We start from the raw sequence: 27,072 nt of genomic DNA, 5'->3' as shown, positions 1-27,072 counted from the left end.
GCCCCTTTTATACTTGCAGGTTGCACGTTAATCATTCACGCTAATGATTCACGGGCTGTCGCCGGTCAGCATGATTGCTGTGAGATGATATTTGATTTCAGACACCTGTCACGCCTGAGGCGTTCCCCATAGCGTCATTCTGACATAGTGTAGAGTTCCCTTTCGAAAGGGAACTATCCTGTGTTGCCGATTACGGTCTCCTCCAGCGGGCATACGTTAGTTCTCAGAGTAATGAGACACGTGACGCTCTGTCTTAACTGCTTGTATCCACTTTTATGTCCTAAAACACTCGTTTTTTGGGGTCGACAGCTAATAAAAACGTATTTCTGGGTTTTTTAGCTTGTTTGCTGTACACCTTGTCACACAGCAGCTTTTAGGCATTTTTCTGTCTTTTGTTAGAAGCAAGAAATGACAAGGAGGCAGCCTCTCGCAATGCAAAGTCAATGGAGACGGTTGGATTGTTTTCCCCCCGGGTGTGGGCGTGGCCTAAATACGCTCTGTCTCTATTGGCTCACTCTCTCTCCTCCCCCATCATGAGTGGACACACCCCCTACTGCTGATTGGCTCACTCTCTCTCCTCCCCCATCATGAGTGGACACGCCCCCTACTGCTAATTGGCTACAAGTGTGTTGTGCTACTCAGTCCGATCCACTTTCAACAGCATTTCTCAGAAATCAATCTGGGCTTTTAATTGTACATTTAAAAGTAAAACCTTTGCTTTTAGCTTTTCAAATTGACTGATGAAATCAAGAGCCAAAGGACATATTCTCAATTACTGTAAGTACATTTCATGCACAAACTGTGCAAGTCGACATGTTTAATCAGAATTTTGTCACAGTATCTGAGTAAGTCTCTAGGACACACCAGACTGAAACCTCTTATTATAATTTGTTAAGTGTTAAATTCAGCTGCAAATGATTTTTTAGTTGCTTATATAGTTGTTTATAGACTGATCACCGACCTTGGTTGAACTCAATTATTAAACAGAATGTGATTTGGCTTGTTAGTTCAATAAGACAGGAAATTGTATTATTTAACACAATGATAGATTTACACAATGATGACCAGTAAAATAATGTACTTTAAGGCTCTAAGATTGTAAGGTGTAAAAAGTGTGATTTTCTCCTCTGAAGTGTAACTGAGTTCAAGCATTTAGTTTCATTAGTGCTCAATCACAAATTCTCCAAAATGATGACAGAATTTTAATTTTAATCTCTTTAAGTATACTTATCAAGTGAAATTACTCCAGTAATTTACATCTTGATGATAGCAAAAACCACTTCCAGGCAACTAATGAAAGACTCCAGCAGAGGTTAAACGAGAGGAAGATGTATCCATTAATTATTTACTGCGCACTTACAATGATAAGGAAGATGAAATAGATGAAGTTGTAAAAGGAATGTGCATCCATGACATAATACATGATATCCACCCATCCCTCTAAGGTGATGACCTGATGAGAAAACAGAAACAGGATCATAAAGGTTACGACATCAGCAAAAGCAAGCACTGCTTAAAACATAGCCCTTCTCTCAAGTGTCAACATACAAAGGACATCTTCCAATATTGTTCATCGCTTGCAGAAAACTAGGTCAGGAAACATTATGGAATGATGAACGTCATGCTGTGGTTAATTGGATTTATTCAGAAACCTGATAAATGTCCATGCACATTCCCAATCAGATTAGTAAAGAATATGATAAATATTGTTGCACCTAAATATTAGATTAGAATGGAACATGATAAACTTGATTTCCTGGGACAGATAAGTTGGTTAATGATGTAATAGGATTCACTCTCGCTGTAGCCCCTGTCAACCATTCACTTCATTTACCAACTCTGAAAGTAAGTGTCTCTCTGTGCCAAAAGGATATGTGAGGATAACAAAATATCACCGCCTGCCAATATATACTCAGCGAAAATTGTAATGCACAACTTGGAGCGGATGTCTAACAAGCAAGTAGAGAAAAATAAGAAGTCTTGAACTGCCTTGCAAAAAAATTATGACTTTGCTTTTTCTTTTTTTCACATACATTTATGTAACTCATTCAATACTCTTTAAATCTTCACACTTTGCCAACTCACAAACACGCATACTACACACCTGAAAGATAGCAATCCATGCATATCCGATGTTGTCAAAGTTGATAGCCCCATTATGGGGATTGTGTTCGCTTGCTTCGCAGTTGTTGTAGTACAAGTTCCAGTTTACACATCCATGTTGAGGCGGCTCTTTCAAAACCAGATCTGTGACATCATCAGGCGTGAGTTCACAATCAGCCCCTCCCACTCTGCGTTTGGGGATATTGTAGCAGTGCAACATTCCGTTCTCCCGAATGGTGGAGCAAATGAAGGGGATGTCGTCTGTTTCTTCCAGTCGGTAGTATTCGCTCACAGACTCTGAAACATTATACAGCCTGCAGACAGACCACATGGTGGAGGTTAGGGAGAGACACACACACTGTGCAGGGTTATTATCGTGAACTAAAACCAAAATAATAAACAAATACTTTCACTACTTACTTAAAATGAAATAATATATATATATATATATATATACATATATATATATATATATATATATATAAATAATATCAGCTCGTTGTCAAGGCATCATTTCACAAGTGAAAAACTAAATAAACTTAATAAACTACATTTTATACATTTCACGTTTAAAAATAATGAAACAAATTATAATAAAAAAAGACAAAACCACAACAAAATTAAATAAAATGAAAACAAAATTAAATAAAATGAAAACAAAATATAAAAATGACCTATTCAAAATATTGACAAAATTATGATAGTATACAGTATCAATTATACAATTTATAATTTTGTATGTGTAATGCATTATTTGTGATTGGATTTTTACTGAATAAAGATTTCCATAATTCTTTTAAGATAGAAATCAGCTCAGATAGCAGAATCTATGAATGTTAAAACTCTACGTCTGGTACTTTCTACAAATATTGTACAAGAGGCACAAATTCTATGATTTATTGTGAGAACTAACACACACTATATATCTAACATCAAATTGGCATGACAAGTATCTAGTTTTAAACACATCAAAAGTCTGTATTCCCTCATTAAATTGTGATTTGATCTGTTTTTGTCTTTTCTGCTGTATCCAACTATTTAAATTATTCAACGACATCATCATTTTGTGAAATTCACATTCATTGTAGTAAAACCAGATTTAAATTATTAGTTAATTTATTAATTATTCACATTATTTATTAACTAATATTATTCCAACATGCATTGTCTTGTATAATATTTCATATCTATTTTGACCTTTTGAGGTTGGTAATCAATATTTTGTTGCTTTTATTTATTTATGTGAGATTATCTAATTTATTAATTTTCTTTATTTTAAAAAAAGACAGCCTTTTGATATAAAGCTTTAAAAAAAAATTAAATACTACAATGCAAAACACTGAATGCTAATTTATTTGACATTTAATATTTGTAAATTGCACTGCATTGCATTGCATTACATTTTGATTTAGCTTTCATATATGAAGTATCTATTTATTATTGTGACAACACAAGACTCCTGTGACTCATTCAAACGGAAGCATCCCTCTGAACCCACCTCAAAGCTACATAATAATGGGTGATAGTGTGGAGCATTTTGTTCTCTGAGCATTTACAAACCATTTGAGCCAAGTGAGCTTCTGCTTTGATCCGTTTCACATCCTGCTTATTAAACTGAGAGAGCCAGAAGAGCTTTAAGCTGAACTATTAGGTAATCACATCATCTGCAAACATGTTTATATTAGGTTTTAAGAGAGAATGTGAAAGAAAATGGCCCATGTGAAATTAAGCAGCATAGTTTTTTTTTTTTTTATTGTAATATTTGCAATCATGCAACATGAGTTGTAAATCCTATAGACTTAAAAAAGGACATTCTATGTATATTTTATTAATGCACTAAACTCAAAACAGATTACTAATTTACTTGACATTTAATTGCAAAATGCACTTCATTGCATTAAAAATTGACATTGTTAGAAACAATGTGCTAAATTTGTACCTTGAGGGGTACAACAGCTTGTCACTGTGGCAGCACCCTTAAAAAGACAACTTAGTACCTTATAAACGCCTGAAAGTTGCATTTTAGGACCCTAAAGTAGTAATATGTACCTCTATGGTACTACAGTAGTTAAATTATGTACTAATTAATACAAATACCCAACACTTACAGACCCAACATACAGTATTACAGTTGGTATTATTTTCAAACACATCAACCAAAACATCTGTCAAAATCATCAATACCGCTATACAACTATAAGAGAATGTTGAATAAAATAGCCTGAGAATGTCAAACTTAAATATCCAACTTTTTCCTTATAGCCACCAAACACACACACACACACACACACATCTGCATATATTTTAGGCATTTATCTGCAGATAAGCCAGTAAATTCAGAGGACATGGATCCAAACCATAAAATTTGTCTGGTTCTAGTTTTGTAGCCTTTTAGATAAAACAATTCCCTCTTTTGTCACACTAAAAGATTGCCCAGAGGTCATCTGTTTTACGAGCTCATGCACTGAATGTATTACACAGATATTCTGCAGTTTAGCAAAGACCTGATAGAAATAAGACACAAATTACCTTATAAGTTCTGTATTTAATTGCATCAGGGTTCACACTGCTACGTTTTTTGGAGGATAGCGAGATGTGGGGGTGGAGGGCACTAATATGACTGCTTTTCTCAATTTAATTGGGTTATTAGGAAGAAAGAAAGAAAGAAAGAAAGAAAAAAAGAAAGAAAGAAAGAAAAGAAAAAAAAGTTAATCAAGGCCAGGATAGTTGTTTTTCTTTGTTAAAAATTAATTAAAATTAAAATAGAAAAGGAGTGGACTCCCTTATTAGAGTGCCAAATCATGTGGGAAACAGAACCGGCTGCAGGCTCCCAAAACAACGAGTAGATCTGCAAACAGACATATTTGCACATCCAATGGGACTCACGTAGACAGAAAGCTATTTTCACACCTGAGATAGGTGTAATATGACTGGCAATTTCTGTGTGTGTGTGCTGGAAGCAAACATTAACTGGGTCATTCTCTGAAACGAGTGCCTTTCCCAGTTTTACATGCTTACAGTGTTTAAGTGTTAATCAATTAGATTGTGACATCTAAAGCCAAATTAATGCATTTCAATTTACACTGTGATGTAATTATGCCTTCATAAAGATTATGATTTTAGTTTAATGAGAAATTATAAGCCTTATGTTTAAGGTAATGAATCTACAAAGTGCTTCTTATACAGAAAATGTAATGTCAATATATTTTAAATCAAGTTTAAGTTTGTTAAACAAAATCATGGTAAGAGGGTTGAATTTTTTAATTTAGCCCTAATGAAAAAAAAAGTCTCTTCTGTTTACTTCTCGAAAACATGAATTTTAAGTGGTTAGAGAGAGAATAAAAGGCAAATGCTACCTTTTATTAAAAAAAAAAAATTGTCATTAAATGTGAATACTTGCCATTACAAAAACAAAAACAAAAAAAAACGCATCCACATGAAGAAAAATAAAAAATATCTACAGTGAAAGTTGACATGAGTTATTCATTGTTAAAATTATTTTTAAACATACTGTAAGGCACACTATACACCCACTTTGTAGAATGACACAATTAAAAAAAAGTTTCAATAAGAAACGAGACATGATTTTTCTGAGGTAAAGGCCGAATCTTCATTTAATGCAGATATCAGCGGATGGACTGAAGTGGATATTGCAAGTGGTTTTTGACAGACAAGGCAATAAATGTTGTATGCACAAGAGAGCTGTATTTTTAAAAGGGTAGCATAATTTGAGTGAAATCATTATTGTTACAGACGTTGCTTGGATAGTGTTGGGCTTTGGGGAAGGGAACTGGAGAGAAGCAGTGATGCACCTGGACAGGCTTTCTGGCATGCAGTACATCAGGGTGGACAGTTGTCAAAATGATTCACTGATGCAAACTGCCTTTATGGATAATCATTATTCAACTCTTTAATTTGTACAGTCTCTATGAGCAACAAGGCCCTTATGGCATATGTAATGCGAGAATTGATATCTGGTGTCAGCATACACCAAAATAATATAATGCAACATTTATACTTGGGATTGCTGTAATCTGCTAATTTAAATTCCTCATTAAAAGGTCATTCCAGGTCTATTAGCACAGACATTTTTTTTTCACATGTCCCTTTGTTTGCAAAAGCAATGGAAAATGTGTGTACAGTAGCACACCTTTAGTGGAAGTCTATCTAGTTAGTGTACTGATGAGGGAATGTATATTTAAAATATGCCAAACTTTTTCAATGGTATAAACAACTCTTTACGGTTAAGTTACATCCAATATTTCTTGTCATGACCCTGTAAATTTAGAAAACCTGATAACTTTTGGTATATGGATACTGGACATATCTTTCATACACTACCATTCAAAAGTTTGGAGTCAATCAATTTTTTTTGTAATACTGACTACTACAATTCAGCAAGCATGCATTGATTAAATTGATCAAATGTGGCAGTAAAGACATTTATAATTTTATAAAATATTTATATTTCAAACAAACACTGTTCTTTTGAACTTTCTATTAATCAGAGAATCCTGAAAATGTATCCATTGATAATAAGAAATGTTTTTTGAGCAGCAAGTCATATTAGAATGATTTCTGAAGGATCATGTGACACTGAAGACTGGAGGAATGCTTTAACATCAAAGGAATAAATTACATTTGAAAATATATTAAAATAGACAACAGTTATTTTAAATTGTAATAATATTTTACTAGATTACTGTTTTAACTGTACTTTTGAATTGCAGCTGGTGAGCTTAACAAGCTTATTTAAAAAAAGATTAAAAACTCTTACAGACTCAAACTTAACTTACATGAATGACATCAGTACCATATAACCATAAGTTCATCCAAGTAGAAAAGCAGTCATAAACAGGACATTTTTAATATCAAACATTTGAGGAAAAAAACACAAGTTCTTTAACAAAAATACAATCTTCACGTATGTTTATGTGAAGCACATTACTGTACACACACTATATATATATATATATATATATATATATATATATATATTACTACTTTTTTGTCTTTTTACAAACTCAATCAATGCTATTTACTATGAGAATAGCATAATAATTATAATAGAATATTTCAATTAAACTCCCATAAAGATCTGGACAGTGGCCTTCAAAACCACCAAAAAGTAATTCATTCGTCTGATGAAACAACATAAACAGGTTTCACAGAGGAACAGATTGTACACATGCATGCGATTTCAAAGCATTTATTGTTGCAACATTATTCCTGACACCCAAGCATAATTTTTTCAAACCCCTGCAATTTGCATGTATGGAGTAGCTTGCATTAAAAAGCATTAGTTTTGCACTTACTTTCTGACGTTGCTGTCAAAGAAGCAGCGGTTCCGGAGAAGCCCCGCCCACAGCTGCACGCCGACGATCCCGAAGATGAAGAACACAAAGAAACAAAGCAGCAAGACGTTTCCCAGCATCGGTAAAGTATCCAACAGCAATGTCACCAGGATTCGCATACCTACGAGACACAGATACACGATGTCACAAACATGCATTTAATAACACGCGCAATGAAGCATCAAAGCCATCGAGGTTCACTAGACGCATTTAGAGACGAGACTCTGTAGTGTTGCATTTAACTTTGATAACTCTGATCTGACGTTCACATACTTCATGAACACATTTTCTCAGTGCCTGATGTGTTCAGTAATTGAGCCAAGAAGTGAACACACACACAAACACAAACTTGCGAGGCTTTGGCTAACGCTCGGTGGTTTGAGAATAATCGAATTGGAAACTTAACAGCCATGGGCTCTCACTCTTCACTGAGTCCAAAATCTATTACTGCTTTGCTGAACACACACACACACACACACACACACACAAACTTATTTGGAATGTGTAGACAAAAGGAGTGTGCTATAAATGGTAAGAGTGCATGTCAAGAATTTACGGTCTCGCCCTACATTAAACAAAACAGACACTTACTTTCACTGTTGGACTCGATCCATGACTGTAACACACACCAGCACCTCTCTGAAGACTAATAGCATGCGTGTGTGAGTGTTTGTGTATTATTTTGTGGTCCATCAACTATGAGATGTTGGACTGTGGGCACTTAGCTGCAAGAATCCGCGTCAGTGACCATATAATACATCATGGGAGTCTTGTCTGCTCTTTGCGTGTGTGAATCTTTAAATACAGCAGGCACTTCTTTTTTCAGCACGAGTCCAGATCATTTGCTTTAAATCAATAGCTGGGTTGTAAAACAGTGACAGTAAGAGAGTATCGGGAAAGATATACAGATGGAAACAGTACTCACTAGGAACTCTGTTGATGGCTCGTAAAGGTCGGAGAACCCGCACGGTTCTGATGGCTGAGAAACTAACGTTATGACCATCTAAAGAATACTCCAACATCCTAAAACATAAGCAACAGAAATTCATTAAAACAAACTTGAAATGCAACACAACAGGGTAATACAGATAATACAGAATATTATATATATACATACAGTATATATATATAAAAAATATATATAATATAATAGTCATGTGTATAGTCTGTTTTGTTTTTGTTTTGACTGTGTTTCCTGAACTCGTTTTTCCTTAGTTCCTAGTCATCATTAGTTTCCTTGGTCTGTCTGTATTTAAGCCTTCAGTTCATTCAGTTCATTGTCCGGTATCGGCTTTGTTCTACGTGGTTTATTTCCTGTGTTTTACTCTATCTTCTAGGGCCTCTATATTAAGGACAGTTTTAGTTTGGATTCTCCTGCGTCGAAAAAATAATAAAATAAAATAAAATAAAATAAAATAAAATAAAATAAAATAAAATAAAATAAAATAAAATAAAATAAAATAAAATAAAATAAAATAAAATAAAATAAAATAAAATAAAATAAAAAAAATAAAATAAAATAAAATAAAATAAAATAAAATAAACACAAGGCAGATAATTAATAATATGATTTGATCAGTTTAATTTATATGTTACAAAATATTAATAAGCAGCAGTATTTATCATACTTTAATGCATACATTAATGTTCAAAAGTTCGGGGTCAGTAATGTTTTTTTTATTTATGTTTTTGATAGACGTCTCTTGTGCTCATCAAGGCTGTATTTATTTGATGGATTGTAATATACACTCACCTAAAGGATTATTAGGAACACCATACTAATACTGTGTTTGACCCCCTTTCGCCTTCAGAACTGCCTTAATTCTACGTGGCATTTATTCAACAAGGTGCTGAAAGCATTCTTTAGAAATGTTGGCCCATATTGATAGGATAGCATCTTGCAGTTGATGGAGATTTGTGGGATGCACATCCAGGGCACGAAGCTCCCGTTCCACCACATCCCAAAGATGCTCTATTGGGTTGAGATCTGGTGACTGTGGGGGCCATTTTAGTACAGTGAACTCATTGGGCCCTATTTTAACGATCTGAAACGCAAGTGTCAAAGCGCAAAGCGCAAAAAACTTTGTGGGCGGGTCTTGGGCGCTGTTGCTATTTTCCGGCGGGATAAATGACTCTTGCGCCAGGCGCAAATCTAAAAGGGGTTGGTCTGAAGTAGCTTCATTATTCATAGGTGTGGTTTGGGCGTAACGTGAAATAAACCAATCAGAGCGTCATCTCACATTCCCTTTAAGAGCAGATGTGCTTTTTGCCAGGCGCGTGCCAGGAGCGGTTCACAGCCAAGGAGAGCAACGCTCTCGTCACGGCCGTAAAAGAGAGAAGTTACATTGAAATGGAGAAACCCACCCAAATTAACTTCGGTTAAACAGGCGTATGATAATTTGGGTAAATGTGTAAGCTAGATGTATGCTTTTATTATAAATTGTCTGTCTATCTATCTATCTATCTATCTATCTATCTATCTATCTATCTATCTATCTATCTATCTATCTATCGTAATAATGTATGATTTGCAAAAATAAAAACTGCTGCTTCTGTGTAGATGAGAGAATCAAAGTGTATGTGTGTTGTGCACACGCTACATTGATTATGGCCAAGCATGCGCCCTTAAAATAGCATATGAATAACATGCGCAACGCGCCACTGACTTTAAACTATTTTTTCCTGGTTAGTGGCGGAATTGTTTTCTAAACCTGCAAAATAGCAAGAAGGAACGTTTGCGCCGGAACACGCCTCCTCTTTGTGCTGAACCGCCCCCGCGAGCGCAAGTGTATTTCCTAACTTACCGACGTGCTTCTGTGAAGGGAAAAGTCCGCTGTGCGCGGGTGCAAAATAGGAATGATACATGCGTCGGTGTACAAAGTCACTTGCGCTGGGTGCAAGATAGGGCCCATTGTCATGTTCAAGAAACCAATTTGAAATGATTCGAGCTTTGTGACATGGTGCATTATCCTGCTGGAAGTAGCCATCAGAGGATGGGTACATGGTGGTCATAAAGGGATGGACATGGTCAGAAACAATGCTCAGGTAGGCCGTGGCATTTAAACGATGCCCAATTGGCACTAAGGGGCCTAAAGTGTGCCAAGAAAACATCCCCCACACCATTACACCACCACCACCAGCCTGCACAGTGGTAACAAGGCATGATGGATCCATGTTCTCATTCTGTTTACGCCAAATTCTGACTCTACCATCTGAATGTCTCAACAGAAATCGAGACTCATCAGACCAGGCAACATTTTTCCAGTCTTCAACTGTCCAATTTTGGTGAGCTTGTGCAAATTGTAGCCTCTTTTTCCTATTTGTAGTGGAGATGAGTGGTACCCGGTGGGGTCTTCTGCTGTTGTAGCCCATCCGCCTCAAGGTTGTCCGTGTTGTGGCTTCACAAATGCTTTGCTGCATACCTCGGTTGTAACGAGTGGTTATTTCAGTCAAAGTTGCTCTTCTATCAGCTTGAATCAGTCGGCCCATTCTCCTCTGACCTCTAGCATCAACAAGGCATTTTCGCCCACAGGACTGCCGCATACTGGATGTTTTTCCCTTTTCACACCATTCTTTGTAAACCCTAGAAATGGTTGTGCGTGAAAACTGAGCAGATTGTGAAATACTCAGACCGGCCCGTCTGGCACCAACAACCATGCCACGCTCAAAATTGCTTAAATCACCTTTCTTTCCCATTCTGACATTCAGTTTGGAGTTCAGGAGATTGTCTTGACCAGGACCACACCCCTAAATGCATTGAAGCAACTGCCATGTGATTGGTTGATTAAATAATTGCATTAATGAGAAATTGAACAGGTGTTCATAATAATCCTTTAGGTGAGTGTATTTTACAATGTAATTTATTTCTGTGATAGTAAAGCTGAATTTTCAGCATCTTTACTTCAGTCTTCAGTCACATGATCTCTCAGAAATCATTCTAATGTGCAGATTTGCTGCTCAAGAAACATTTCTATCAATGTATGAAAACAGTTGTACTGCTTAATTTTTTTTCAGGATTCTTTGACAAATAAAAATTCCAAAAGAACAACATTTATTTAATTGTTTTGTAACACAAGTTTCTGCTGACCCTTTAATCAATTAAATGCATTCTTGCTGATAAAAAAAAAAAAAAAAAAAAATTATATTTTTACTGAAATGTTTTAATACATGAAATGCCATAGGGGATTTTGGTAACATTTGTGATGCAGAGCAGTGTTTGGTCTCGATTCATTGACTCACTGAACAGTTTAAACACAATTCTAACATCATGCTTACTACATTAAATTTAAAACAGAGACATCTCTTTCTGCTCTCACTCACAGCAGCAAGAGAATATTTAATGTTACTAAATTGATTTCAAATATTTATATGTTCACCCTGCTGAAAAGTGAAACTCAGGCCAACGTGAATATGCTATTTATACTAGTTAGAGTTGTTTTAGTGCTGTTATAGCCACACTTTTCACCTGACCAACATAATATTTCAGGTAAAGGAGATTTACAAAGGAAGTTAAGCTAATTAAGAAGTCTAGAGGGAAAACTAGCTCACCAGCATCCCAAAGTGGTTTAGAAATGTTTTCCTTTGTCCGAATTAATGACCAACTTACTCACACAAGAGTTTTAATGAGTTTTAGTGAGTGATCAGGAACTTTAGATTGAGCTGCCTTTTGGAAAGAGAGGAAAACTTGTAGAAATCAGTGTTAGTGACAGTGTAAGTGACAAGAGACACAAGATACAGACAGACACAGAGACTCTCGCCTGGTGGTAATTGTCATTCATGAGCTTAGCTGTGACACATCGACTTGACATTAGAACTTGACCTGACATTAAAACTGGATTTGACATTAAACAAACACACACAAATGCACGCACTCTCTCACACACACTCACACTTACACACACACACTCACACTCACACGCACACACACACACCCACCCACACACACACACACACACACACACACACACACACACACACACACACACACACACACACACCTTGTACTAGTTAAGAGTTTAATGACTCATCAAATTCTTGGAATCACACACTAATAGTTGACTTTTTAGATGTGAGCGTGGCAGTTTCAGGTTTGTGATTGGTCACTCACCCAGCCATGACGATAAAGAGGTCAAGGCGGTTCCAGGTGTCGCCAAGGTAACATTTCGGACCGAATACCCCCAAGGCCACCATTTTTAACACCATCTCCACAGCAAAGAATGCAAAGATGAAGTCATCGAAGGCCTGTAGAGTGAAGAACCGTGAACACATTCAACCACTACATGGGAAAAAGACATGACCATGCAAGTGCATTTTTATATCAGTCTAATTGAAAATCATGGTTTTTGGTTTAAACCTCTAAAAACTGTTAAAAGTCTAAAAGCAAACAACACTCCCCACAGAAATTGTTTTTAAAGGTTTTTTTTTTTTTTGGCTGAAGTAAACTAAATAATTTTTTTATTAACAAAATGTTTTTAGTTTCATCTGAAAATTCTACTTCTATATTATAGTTAATTTAGCTTTTGTTAATGGTGCGATTAAGTAATTAAAAAGTCCCCAAAATATTATATTGACCCACATTATGTAACATTTTGGCTTATGTCTAAAGAAAATAAAGTATGTTGTCACTGAATCACTGTAGATCAGTGTTTCTCAACCTTTTTTGGGCCAGCGCCCCCTATCCATTATCCAAATCCCTGAACGCCACCCACCCCTAAACTAATAAGCGACCAGGAACGAGTGAGAGTTAACAGATGAAAAAAGTGCAAAATTATCTTTTATTAATACAATTGAAGAATACTCCACAGTGATTCATTCAAAAAACAAGCTATAAACTGCATTGGCATAGCAATACCAGTGTTTCTCACAGGATTTTTGGTAAATCTGTGGTGAGTGGACCTCGGGCCTTCTAGGGGGGTTTCGGGGGATTATTCGGCATTATGTTAGAATTTAGGCCTAAAATACCTTGATATCAGCTTGTTTTCATCAATGGTATTACAATTAATTTGGTTTGTCGTGATTAATTTGTGTTCATAATCAGTAAAAAAAATCTTCTAACAAGATTAAACACATTATGAACAATTAAATTATTATTTTATTATTAATTATTTTTATATCTTGAAACTACCCAAGCAGCGTTTCCGCTCAGATGTGATGGCGGAATGAATACATTACCAAAATGTGATTGCAGAATATATTTAAATTATCCATCAAATTGTCATTTTCTTCTTACTGTCTTGCGAGTTAACAATAATGCCTGACCAGTAAATTACTTGGTGAACAAAGAAAACATTTTGGCATTAGGGATTGTAATTTGTTAATGCCTAAAAATGTAAAAGTTGTACCTTATAAATAGAATTTAGTTTAATTCATTTTAAAATTCGGCGCCAGAGTGAATGGGAACATGATTTATTGAAAATATTTGAAAAAATATAAGTGTTTAAGTCAATATTTTTTAATGGCTTGTCAACTTTCCATTCCTCCGCTGCGTGATTCTACTAGTCAGTGTTTGAGCGCTGGTCTATGACTGGAAAAATAATAGAGTCGTTGCAAAAGTAACGATAGGCTACATGTCGCTTTAAACTGGAAGATTTTAAAAACATTCTAAACTTTTGAATAAAAAATATCAAGTCGTCAAAATACAACTCGTCAAAACTCCGCGAATCACAAGCGCGCGCGGTGAGAACACTCACAGCATATACATATAGGCTACCCGAACTTGACTGCACATCATATTTTTGACATTATTGATACTGCTTTCAATCGTAATCGTAATGCAATAGAAATGAACACAAAAAACCTGCCTAGTGCCTACCTACAACACTGACGGTGGACTTGCGGTCAGGATAGAGCGGCTGCGGACGAATGTTTTTTTTCGTTTTTTTTTCGCGCGCTGCTGACGTATTCTTTCACGCGCACCATAGACGCGCGTGCACACACAATATGATATCACACTCTGCGCATATGTTTTACAACATAATTTAACAAAAACATAGTCCTAACACTTTTTAAATAGCCCACTTAAAGTGTTTATTACAACTAAATTACTAAATGCTTAAAATGAATAAAAGTAAATGAACAACAATTTGCGTTACATAGGCTATTTAAACTCGTGAACGCCCCCCATTTACACCTTAACGCCCCCCTTTCAAAAATCTTGCTTCCAACGCCCCCCGTTGTTCTCTGAACGCCCCCGTTGAGAACCACTATAGATCATTTGTGATCTACACAACAAATCTGTCTCTCTTCTAAACTTGTTTTCTTTGCTTTCAATTAATATAATTCTCTAAAATGTACAGTCTACTAGATTACATTAGGGTGAATGTGAACCAATCCAGTACTCAAAAATGATTTTTTTATGTTGACATACCTGAAAATGTAGTTCCCATGATGCTTTGCATGGGAATTACAGGGAAGACTGATAGTGTTTAATGTTCAGTTATGTTGGGATTTAGAATAGCAAAAGCCTAACAATGCATCTTGTCGCATATCCAAAAGGTATTAAATTCAATACAAAATATCAGTCTAAGTGGCATATGGCAATAAATGATCTAACTTCACTTTCAACAAACTGGTCCCAGGGTGATTATCAGATGTTTGAAACCACAGATTATCTTCTCTTAATTGATCTCATTTAAAGCAGCGCTTGTCTACTAAATTCACCACCTTCGACACTACATTTCAAGACAATCTCTGTCAGACTTCAAATTGCCTGTTGTGAACAATGTTCCCATTATTATGCAGAATCTACAGGTTATTTTCGAGTCGCTGTGGAGAGATTAAAGAACCGTATGTTTCAGAGTCTGTGGCTGATCGCTCACAATTGACAGTTGACTGTCCAGGATCCACATAACAGTTTCATGCCGCTCCGTATTGGAACTTTTCTTCTACTTTGATAGTGTTGTACAATAAAATATATAGTTTAAAAAAAAAAAAAAAATCTTGAAAAGTATATTTCTACAGATATCACTTGGTTTGATATTTTGTTTTCTACAATCCAATAAAATATTTTAAATGGGGCTTAAATGTGTAATTCTTCAGGCCAATGCTGTATGTGCTTGAAGTTGTGTGTTTTCGTCTTTGAATGCTTTCTTTTCTAACGAACTCAAACAAAACAACAAATAAGATAAATTAATCACAGAGATTAAAATCTTTAAAGTGCCCCTATTATGCTTGCAAAGGTTCCTAATTTTGTTTCAGATGTCTCCAACAATAGGTCTACATGCATCCAAGGTCAAAACCACTTCCACTTTCTCATAATATACAGTGCTTCATCATGTCTTTTATCAGTGTCTGAAACGGTTCAATAAAGGATCCAGTCTCTGTAAAAACCTCTTTTCTGAGAGCCTGCTCTGCTCTGATTGGTCAGATGGCCCGGTCTGTTGTGATTGATCTACCGCTTGCAGCGCGTGTCGGAAACCAAACGCCCATTTCAGCTCAGCACAGTATGGTTTTACTGTCTCAAATCGAGTCCAAGTCCTCATCCTTTGGAATTGCCTGCAAAGTACACTTGCTTTCGCAGCGCAGAAAACAGCATCTTCTCGACATGTCGACAATACGAACCAAACTACAGTGTTTGAGGGCGGGTCAAAGAGGATGTTGTCTGTGGGCAGCCAATGAAGACCATAGGCTGGCATTATGTAAATTTGTTACAAGACTCGTTTCAGCCCGTTCACAATCGGTTCTTTCATTTGGGAGACAATAATTCCATTTATCATGTACTTTTTATCATGAAAAAGCATAATATGGGCACTTTAGTTAATAGAACCATGTGTGTGTGTGTTGTGTGTGTTACCTGCAGTATGCTGCACCTGTCCGAGTGGCACTCCAGGTCTTGGCAGGGCTGGAACATGCCGAGGGTGATGCAGTTCAGCAGAATCACCAGCATACTGACTCGCTCAAACCACGTAGAGCTTCAGTTAAGGCCAATACAACTCACAAATTCAAATATTCCTTTCACAGTCTGCATAAATATCATGTTTCATTTACTCTTGATCTTGGGGTCTTTCTTGAGTAAAATGGAGTGTCTCAACATAAACAAAAATATATAGTGTTTAATATCAAAACATACAATATTGTTCAAAAGTTTTTGGCCAGTAAGATTTTTTTTGAGACGCAATACTGAATTTTTCATTCTAATATCTTGATTTGCAGCTCAAAAAATATTTCTTATTATTATCAATGTTGAAAACATAATATTTTGGTGGTTTACATTTTCAGAATTCTTTGAATAGAATTTTTTAAAAGAACAGCATTAATTTCTTTAAAAATTGATTTTGTGTAACAATGTAAAAGTAAATTCAATTTAATGCTGTTACACTGGGGTTGAGTTAAAATAAAGAGCTGGATCTATTTGCAAGCAGTTTTCTTTTTAAAAAAGGCCGTCGGCAAGTCTGGCAGATTGGGTCGATTAGCCAAAATTTTGAATGTTTACAACTCTCATGCCCCTCCCCACTACCAGCGAGCACCCTCCCATCGAGGTCGTGCTCGTCAGTGTGTCACTGTGCGTGTGTACCTGATTTTCTGTGAACGCGTCCGTCTCTTCAGCATCTATCAACACCATGGACTCGGAGGTAGGCTGCCCTGGCTAATCTATCCATAGATAGCAATAACCGAGGAATTGGAAGCTTGTTAGTAGATTTTCTCTCCGCCATCACGCTTCATGCAATCTCCAGGCGAACTTCAGGCGTGGCGTGTGCATGTGATATTAACGTACGCGAGCAGTACGCGAGTGAGGGGGATCTGTGGCGTGTGCACGACCTGTGATTGACAGTCAGATCTCACACCCCCCTGCGCTGATTGGACCTGATGAAGCGGGAGCGCTGGATTTTTGCAAAACAAATAACACGCTCCAGGTGGAGTTAGAAGCTCGGGTTTTTTTCTAAAACCACCTTATTTATGTTGTTCTGTCAGATTATAGTGTCGATTACACTGAATATGATCAAAAAAATGTTGCCGACGCCAGCTTTAATCAAAATAAACTAAAAAAATTACACTTCTTTCGGTTATCTAGAAAACACAGGATTTTGATTACAGACAAAAACACAGGGAACAGAACAACACCTATTATAAGACGAGATCTGGCCAAGAGCAACTGAAAATGAGGGCTATATACACAAGTGCTGTGTTCGAAATCACCCCCAATACCATCCTTCACTATTCTCTACATTCCTCCACTAATATAGTCCACTTGAAGGAGTGAATGAAAACGAGTACGTGAATTTGGACGTAAGCGCAGTCGGAATGGCTGCAGCTTTTGCATAGTTTATGTGTTTGCTGTTTAATAATCATTTGAAACTTAGCAAACTGGCAGCTCCAGTAGTAAGATGAAAAGATTTATCTTGAATTCAGTCATGGAAACTAGCATGTTTAAACCTTAATTAAACAATTTAATACTCAATAAAAAAGGAATTTATTCCTGTATGATATTACGCCGTATGGAAGATTCAGCTGCGGGCGTCAGACGCAGGAATTCATTCGGTGACCGACTCTCACAGTGCATTATGGGTATTCTCTATAGCAGTTGAGCGTACATCAGTTGTACACTCGTTATGCGGTGCATTGTGGGATTAGTGCACTCACAAAACCACTGTCTAAATAGGGCCATATTTAAGGGAATAGGGGACGTTTTTGCACACAGCCAAGGAAACACTACGGACTAAACGAGATAATTAACAAGACACAGGTGTATCACATGGGGGCAAATCAAACACTATGGCAACAGATGAACAAAGACATGAAACTGGACAGAACACAGTGCAAAACCAACTCAAAAGCCCTATACGGACAGTAATTGTTTCTCATTTATGTGCATTTACATGGCACCTCAGTGATAAAAGCATTCGGATGGCGATTTATTCACGGTTGAGGAGCGAGTTTTGTGATCCTTGTGAACCCGGAAACGTGCTGCTCATATGCTTCAAATAATAAGAATAAGTTCATATTTAATTTAATAATAGGAAAATAATATCCTAATAATTTTTTTGTGATTATTTAAATCTCCTGATTAAAAAATAGGAAGATAAATGTGCTATAGTTAAAATGGTCTTCTGTCTTGTATTTTATCTCAAAATGATGGATGTCATTTTAAAAATGGAAATTAGCAGAAATAAGTTAATAAAGCCTATTATTTACTAGTGGAAGAAAAACACTGACATTTTGGATTCGGACGGCAATAAAATCACTGACTAGCCCCTGTAAATTCTGAAAATACTTTACATCCCCATGAGAAACAATTACTGTCTGAATAGGGCTAAAGTCCAACTAAAACACAAGCAAAACATGACTAAACATGAATAAATATTTTACTCAAACTTTTGACTGGTAGTAAATATTATAGTAGAGAAGAAACAGAGAAGAGTTAAATAAGGTTTAGTATAGAAAAGCACAATAATGATACACAATTATATGTATCTGTTGAACTGCTTTTATAATTCCTCATCAACAACTGATTGAAGCATAGAAAATATAATAGAATAAAATAAAATAGCTTTTAACACAGACTCAAGAGGTGAAATGAGACTGAGCATGAATAATGTACGACATTTGTGGATTAATAATTGATTTTGTTCTCAAGAAGGTTGAAATAATAGAATTTGGACTGCATAAAAACCCCCATAATTCCTGTTTTAATAAAATGTCCTTTTTAATATGCTCAATTCCTGTTTGAAACCATAAAACATGCAAACTAATAAAATGCAATAAAGCCATTTTGTTTTCATATGCATCTAATTAAAAAAATGCAATTACATTTTCACTGTACAGCGCACCGATCTAAACACATACCTGCTGCTGTAAAGGCAAACTCAGCCCCAAAGGCACTTTACCTCATTAATCATAAACCTGCCACAAATACACACTGTTCACACCCTTTCAATCACCACGGTAAATCCTGCAGCTATCCTCATTTACACCAGGACACATCACACCTCATTTATGAGCCGAACAGGATTTAAAACTTCTTTAAACCCTAAAGACTGTATGCATCTGTGTCTCAGAGCAGCATTAACATAATCAGGCCCCTGCTGTTTCCTCAGGTCTCGGTCTTACCGAAACCCTTCTGGAATTCCAGAAGACTTCCCTCTCAGTAGAACTGGGACAGTGTTCCCCTCATCAAACATTTATCCAGAGCCCACACTAATTCACTCAGACAACTCCAGCTCTCGTGTCTCGTCCTCAAGATTGTTGTGGTCACATTCATGCCACTTCTGCTGAGGATAATGATGATGGTGATTGAGAACAGAAATGGGATGAGAAAGTTAGACTTTCTTTCTTCTATGGAACACAAAAGAAGATATTTAGAAAAATGGGCCCCACTCTAAATTAAGTGTTTTTAACACTTACATTGTACCTAGCCATTTTTTTTTATGTACATGCATAGCAGTTAAAGACACCTAAAATAAAGAGTGATTTATTTATTTATTTATTTATTTGTTAGTTAGTTGTTTTGTTTTTTTGTTATAGATTCAGATTCAGATGTCATTGTGCAGAGTACGAGTACGAGTACAGAGCCAATGAAACACAGTTAGCATCTGACCAGAAGTGCAAACAGTAAATATATATAAATTAATAAATCTAAACATACATATAAAATAACATATTATAGGAGAGAAAAATAGAGGATACAAGTGCAGAGACCAGCTAAAAAACTTTACCAAGTGCAATATACAAAATGCAGTACAAGGTGCAAATGTAAAGTAAATAACACAGAAAGTGAGTTATCTATTCTATAGTATAGTATATATATATATATATATATATATATATATATATATAATGATAATTATATATCAACTAATAATGACAAAAGTACAGAGCAAAACTTAAATGAAAATGAAAACAGAAAATATAAAAATAAAAGCCAATTCAAAATATGAATAAATACTATACTATATTATAAATAATATACAGTATTATTAATACTTAAGGCAAGACACTACAGACAAAGCCTTATTTTGAGACCAGTGCCAAATTTGCTTCCAAAACTTGTCTTACAGACTAATTTAAAGTTAGTCTGGAAAACATCCAAAATACACATTAAAATGTTTCTTTTATTACGCTATATATTTGCGACTCTAGATTTCAATTCATATCTTTTACAGACCGTTTTCTCAAAATGAGTTTTCTTCTGCACTGAGCCAGAAATCTCCACCTCAGTCGCACTTTTACAAACTTCCAGTTGACAGCATTTTCTGATTTATGAAGTGATAAAAAGAGATATCAAAAACTCTCTCTGTAAGAACCTTTAACTTTAATATGCCAACAAAAAAATTAAACAAGAATTGTGTACCTGGCTTCGCCCAGTGTTTAGATTCATGTACACATTTGTGCATATTTAATTAGATAATGCCTCATTTCCATATTCAAACATATTTAAGAAAACTTGTAATAGTCTTAATGTACTGAGATAAATCAACTGTAAAGCATGGCGATATCTAGTTAGGATTTTCTACGTTAGTCACCTGTAAAGTGTCTTGCCTTGAATAACACTGAGACATATAAACACAGAGATATGCTTTAGTCTAGAGTCTTAAAATGCCAAATGAATGCCTGGAGTAGTCTGTCATAATGCATTTGAAAATTAGGAACTCACAGTCGCATCAAATTAGTGCAATACAAGTGATGTACTCCTAGAATTCTTCTTGTAATAGTGCATAATGGTTGAAAATGTCTTGATTTCTTGAGATCTCCAGGGCCTAATGTGCTGGAAACACAATGATTTGGTTTACGGAAATATGGTCATAACCCCATTCCTCCAGGAATTCTATAGCACAAACTGAAAAACCTATTTTATAGTGCAAAGAATTTTTTATGCAACCCCGGAAAAAAACCTGGTCATACCAGTTTATGGTCAGGCTGGTATTTGAAACATGGTATCTGATTTGTTTTTAGTAGCTTTAACCAGGTTAGTCAGATTGACCTCAGCCGTAACTGCTAATAGCTAATAAACCCAATCAGTTTGCACCAGCTACTAATCATAAAGACCGGCTTTAACCATGTAGAGTGTGGCATTAACATTCAGAAATTAATAAATTACATTGATATTTCCACTGTGATAATGATGAAATTGAATAGGATTTATTCAGCAAGGATGCATTAAATTGATCAAAAGTGACAGTAAAGACATCTATGCTACAAAAGATTTCTATTTCAAATAAATGCTGTTTATTTAAACTTTCCATTTATCTCAGAATCCTGAAAAATAAATGTAGCACGCTTTCCACAAAAATATTAAGCAGCACAACTGTTTTCAACACTGATAATAAATCAGCATATTAGAATGATTTCTGAAGGATCATGTGAAGACTGGAATAATAATGCTGAAAAATACATTTCACAATATTAATGTTTTACTGTATTTTTGATCAAATAAATGCAGCCTTGGTAAGTATAAGAGACTTTTCAAACACACACACACACACACACACACACACACACACACACACACACACACACACACACACACACACACACACACACACACACACACACACACACACAGAGATGATTCTGGGAAAAGTAGGACTAGCGCTGTGGGTTGGTCGCGTTTGCGCAAGCGTATGCAGTGAGCTTATTTTTATCTTCCTCGAGGTACATCGGAGTCCAAACATAAACAAAACGCATGTCCTGTATACACACACCGCATACGCTCATTATCATGATTACTTCAACAAACCATTATATACAACTGTTTATATGGTTGCTTAGTAACAGTTTAATGGCTTTTGATGTGAAGTGAAGAAAAAGACAGCTGAAAAAAGCGAGGGCTCAGTGGGTTTCATGCACTTCAAGTCAACATATTTAAAAGGTCATTTCGTGCCTGGGTGGTTGGAAAACAATCTAAAAAATATGGGGATATATACTGTAGCCTATATATAATGAAAAGAAAAGAAAAGAAAAGAAAAGAAAAGAAAAGAAAAGAAAAGAAAAGAAAAGAAAAGAAAAGAAAAGAAAAAAAGACAGATAGACAGATAGACAATAGATAGATGGACAGACAGACAGACAGACAGACAATAGATAGATGGACAGACAGACAGACAGACAGATAGATAGGCAGATAGACAACAGACAGACAGACAGATAGATAGACAACAGACAGACAGACAGATAGATAGACAACAGACAGACAGACAGATAGATAGACAGATGATAGATAGATAGATAGATAGATAGATAGATAGATAGATAACAGACAGACGATAGATAGAAATATAGATAGATAGATAGATTAATAGATAGATAGATAGATAACAAACAGACAGATAGATAGATAGATAGATAGATAGATAGATTAATAGATAGATAGATAGATAGATAGATAGATAGATAACAAACAGACAGATAGATAGATAGATAACAGACAGACAGACAGATAGATAGACAGATGATAGATAGATAGATAGATTAATAGATAGATAGATAAATAGATAGATAGATAACAGACAGACAGACAGATAGATAGACAGATGATAGATAGATAGATAGATAGATAGATAGACAGATGATAGATAGATATATAGATAGATAACAAACAGACAGATAGATAGATAACAGACAGCCGATAGATAGATAGATAGATAGATAGATAGATAGATAGATAGATAGATAGATAGATAGATAGATAGATAGATAGATAGATAGATAGATAGATAGATAGATAGATAGATAGATAGATAGATAACAGACAGACGATAGATAGATAGATAGATAGATAGATAAGATAGATAGATAGATAGATAGATAGATTACAGACATATAGACAATAGATAGATGGACAGATGATAGATAGATAGATCGATAGATAAATAGATAGATTACAGACATATAGACGATAGATAGATGGACAGATAGATGGATAGATAGATAGATATATAGATAGATAGATAGATAGATAGATAGATAGATACTGTAGATAGATAGATACTGTAGATAGATAGATAGATAGATAGATAGATAGATAGATAGATAGATAGATAGATAGATAGATAGATAGATAGATTGATTACAGACATATAGACGATAGATAGATGAAAGATAGATGACAGATAGATAGATAGATAGATAGATAGATGACAGATAGATAGATAGATAGATAGATAGATAGATAGATAGATAGATAGATAGATAGATAGATAGATAGATAGATAGATAGATAGATAGATAGATAGATAGATCTATCATTTTGAGTGTTAAATCATTTTAAGCGAGTGGAATTAGCTGGTGTTTAAGAGGTAGGAAAGCAGAAAGGCCAGTAGATAGAGAAGAGACAGACACAAAGGAGGGAAAGAGAGACAGAGGAAAAGACAGATAAAGCAACTGAGATCAAGAGCCAGACAAAACAGAGACTGAAAAAAAGAGACCAATTACGGTAGCTTCCGATTCTCGCGTTACCATGGGAACCTCCCACTGGAACTTCGTGGGAAAGAGCAGTTTCGCTCCCCTAGGACACGCGGACACACACGCGCTTATGAATTGTGATTAAGCAACATGACCCTCTGAACTGCTCCTGTCATGCTGAAGTCTTGAGAAGGTTTTAAGAGAAGAAGATCAAACACAAAAATGCATCTAAATGAAATTCTGGTGGGAATGACATAGTGAGCAAGATTAAATACTTGCCTTGAATAATTAGATCAACTAAGGAGTTGCTAAGATTTCTTTCTTTCTTTCTTTCTTTCTTTCTTTCTTTCTTTCTTTCTTTCTTTCTTTCTTTCTTTCTTTCTTTCTTTCTTTCTTTCTTTCTTTCTTTCTTTCTTTCTTTCTTTCTTTCTTTCTTTCTTTCTTTCTTTCTTTCTTTGACAAGTATTCATTACTGGGATTTTCAGCAAAACTATGATTCTTCCAACCAAACAATGCAGATTTTTTTTTTGTGTGTGTGTGTCACAACAAAACATTTTCACAACTCAAGGAAAGTAAAATCACGGAGCGCTTGTGCACAATAAGCTCCTGGTCAGGTATGTGCAGTCCTTTTGAAGTAGGTCTGTTCTGTGCCACAGTTATTAACTATGAAATCAACATGCATTAGAAAGAGTCGCTTATTTCTTTATTTCAGTTTCAAACTGTGGAGTTGCATGATGTCCTCACTGAAGTAACCTCCATTTGCCTCAAAGCTACAAACCGTGAAAGAACAAGTGTGGACCACCCTCATTATTTATGAATCACTGCAATAGTGCCTTCCTTTTTACACAGCTGGTATACTCTGATGAATTGCACTGAACTAGACTGACCTTATCTAGTTGGGAAAAGTTTAGGTTTATCGTGACTTCAACAAATTGAAAGGTTGGAAAGTCTTCAATGCAATCATGCGACTGCAAAGACCAATAAGTAATTAGAGTGAATGTATGTGTATTTATTTTGTATTTTGTTGCTGATGTTTGTTACTGTGACAGTTTAATAGGATAAAAAGACTGAAATTTGAAAATCTCCCCTTCACTTGCATTAGTAGAGTGCAACAGTCAGATTCCGGAAGTAAATTCTCCATTCTTTTTCTCCATAGGGAAACTGATTTTTAACGATAACTTAACGATAACGATACACCTATAAAGACCGCCCTACTGTGAGCTACAGGGTTGTTAATTGATGCCATTTGCTGCTTTTGAAGCCTTCAGGCTGCATTATTATTAACTGTGCAGAATTTGTAGTGAAAAACTACATTACCCATGATGCTGTACAGAAAATTCCACCAATCAGAGTCGATAAAAGCAAAACATGCCAAAAGAGCTCTTTAGCTCCGCCTATATTCCCATGATGCACTGCCAATGACGTAACTGTTCAATTATGCAGTCCGCAATGCCTCATGGGATTGCAGTTTTCCCGTCTTGTACCTTTGTATTTTTGTCTGATTTTCAAAAACTCTTTTGCTTCAAATCAAAGTATGTAAGGTTATGATTCACCTTGTATTGGAAAAATGAATGGAAAAATTACTTCCGGAACCATCACTGCTGAAAAAGGCAGCGCTGTATTAATATTTCTAAAAACGTAGGGTTTTTAAATATGTTTGAGGGTTAGTTTTAAACTACTAAACCTGTGAATTAAACTTTAGCAATTACTTCAGGCCAAATTATTCAAAATAATTTGAATCAAACGTGAACTGTTGTGGTCTTTTATCCATGTCTGCTAGTTTTTACAGTTGCAAAGATGATGCATATACCATAAATACTAATGTCTTTTCAATACGCGGCCAGGTAATGGTGTCGCAGGAACAGGAGTCATCAGTGTCCCAATGTTTAGATATTGATTCACAACATAGGGAGAGGAATGAGACACAGGAGTTCTTTTCCAAGAAAACAGAAAACAAATATCAACGACTCATCTTGCTCTCAAGAGCATATACAAATATTTGTCCAATAAAATGCTCAGAATGAAAATGTCTCTTCGCCTTCTGACTATAGCTTTAGCAAGTACCAAGTTCATGTCCGTGGTGTAAACTAAACCTTCCTGTCTCAATAGAAAATACATAAACACAGGAAAGAACTGCGCTTGTCAAGCCATTTCATGATAGTTTTGATGTGCAAATTTTCAGCTCAATTTCAGCTATTTTTGGATTTTATAAACATAATCTTAAAAAAAAACAAAAAAAAAAACTACTTTTTTAGAAGGTAAGAAATTAGTTGGAGTTTTAAAGATCATTTATAACCACATTTTGGGATTTTGTTAACATTTAGCTTACCTACCTCCCTCCCTAACCATCTAACTGACTCATTTTGTATTTTTGGAAGATTAAAAAGTATACTTTACATGGTATGGTAAATAATATGACTGTACATGTGCGTGAATATGTGTTTGAATGTGTATGTATATGGATGTATTTTGTTTATGTTTTTTTATTGCAACAGTTTAATAGATTTTTTTTTTTAAATCCCCTTCATATACATTAATGTTCAGCATTCAAAATGTAACTGACATTGTTGACCTCATATTTGCAAACTGAATTGTGATTGGCTTTATTGCTTATATCCTATAATGTGACTGATCCTGGCTTCCTTGCATATATTTAAGTTATAGCAGTCTATATACTGTACACAGCAAAGAGTGTCGCATTTTGTGTTGAATCTCTTCCACGACTGACAGAACGCAAGATGTGTGCTGAATGTCCTGACAGAGGCAAAGCGCCTCTGATTCTGCATTTCATTTACACAGAACTAAAGTCTAAAACCTAAACCTACCTGAAATATCATTACTATTCTAGTGCTGGCTTGGAAACACTGCCATTTCCTTCAGAAAATACAAATCTACTCTTTATTATATTACTGATAACACACCTTTATTAGTGCAATATGCCTCAACAACAGACTCTTAGAACAGGATATTACATTAAAAAGCAAAGACAATATAAGCTTTTACAATTTAGTTGAGGTTGTCAAACATATCCTACAAGTTCTCTAAATAAAAACCTTACTCAAACTGACGCAGTGAAGCCTTTGGAAATGTGTGTGCCTTACAATAGTTCATAAAAGTGCTTACTAAGGCACTGCTTTCCTCTCTGCAGTAAGTCACGAGTCATAGAGAGGGATTTAACCATGCTTCAGTGTTTTGTTGATGCAAACTCGCTTGCAAACCCAGAAAAGCACGGTATAATGCAATGTATCACACACACTTTTGTGCTCCCATACATCATGCTGCA

The 27,072-nt window shown here is 35.5% G+C and overlaps 1 protein-coding gene across 4 annotated transcripts in view; it reads right to left on the bottom strand.

Moving 5' to 3' along the window:
• cacna1hb (calcium channel, voltage-dependent, T type, alpha 1H subunit b) overlaps nucleotides 1-27,072 on the bottom strand; it is a 106,821-nt gene that overhangs the window by 40,435 nt on the left and 39,314 nt on the right. For all 4 annotated transcript variants that reach the window (XM_082163746.1, XM_082163748.1, XM_082163747.1 and 1 more), the window contains 6 exons: nucleotides 16,249-16,361; nucleotides 12,565-12,698; nucleotides 8,383-8,480; nucleotides 7,419-7,578; nucleotides 2,105-2,417; nucleotides 1,361-1,453 (listed from right to left, as the gene is read on the bottom strand). In XM_082163746.1, coding sequence (XP_082019872.1) covers nucleotides 1,361-1,453; nucleotides 2,105-2,417; nucleotides 7,419-7,578; nucleotides 8,383-8,480; nucleotides 12,565-12,698; nucleotides 16,249-16,361 — 911 coding nt within the window. The remainder of the gene's footprint in view (nucleotides 1-1,360; nucleotides 1,454-2,104; nucleotides 2,418-7,418; nucleotides 7,579-8,382; nucleotides 8,481-12,564; nucleotides 12,699-16,248; nucleotides 16,362-27,072) is intronic.

The sequence above is a fragment of the Leuciscus leuciscus genome (genome assembly GCF_965113295.1).
Source record: "Leuciscus leuciscus genome assembly, chromosome: 3".
Lineage (NCBI taxonomy): Eukaryota > Metazoa > Chordata > Actinopteri > Cypriniformes > Leuciscidae > Leuciscus > Leuciscus leuciscus.
Note: the sequence above shows the minus strand (reverse complement) of the source record. Positions and strands in the feature narration are given on the sequence as shown.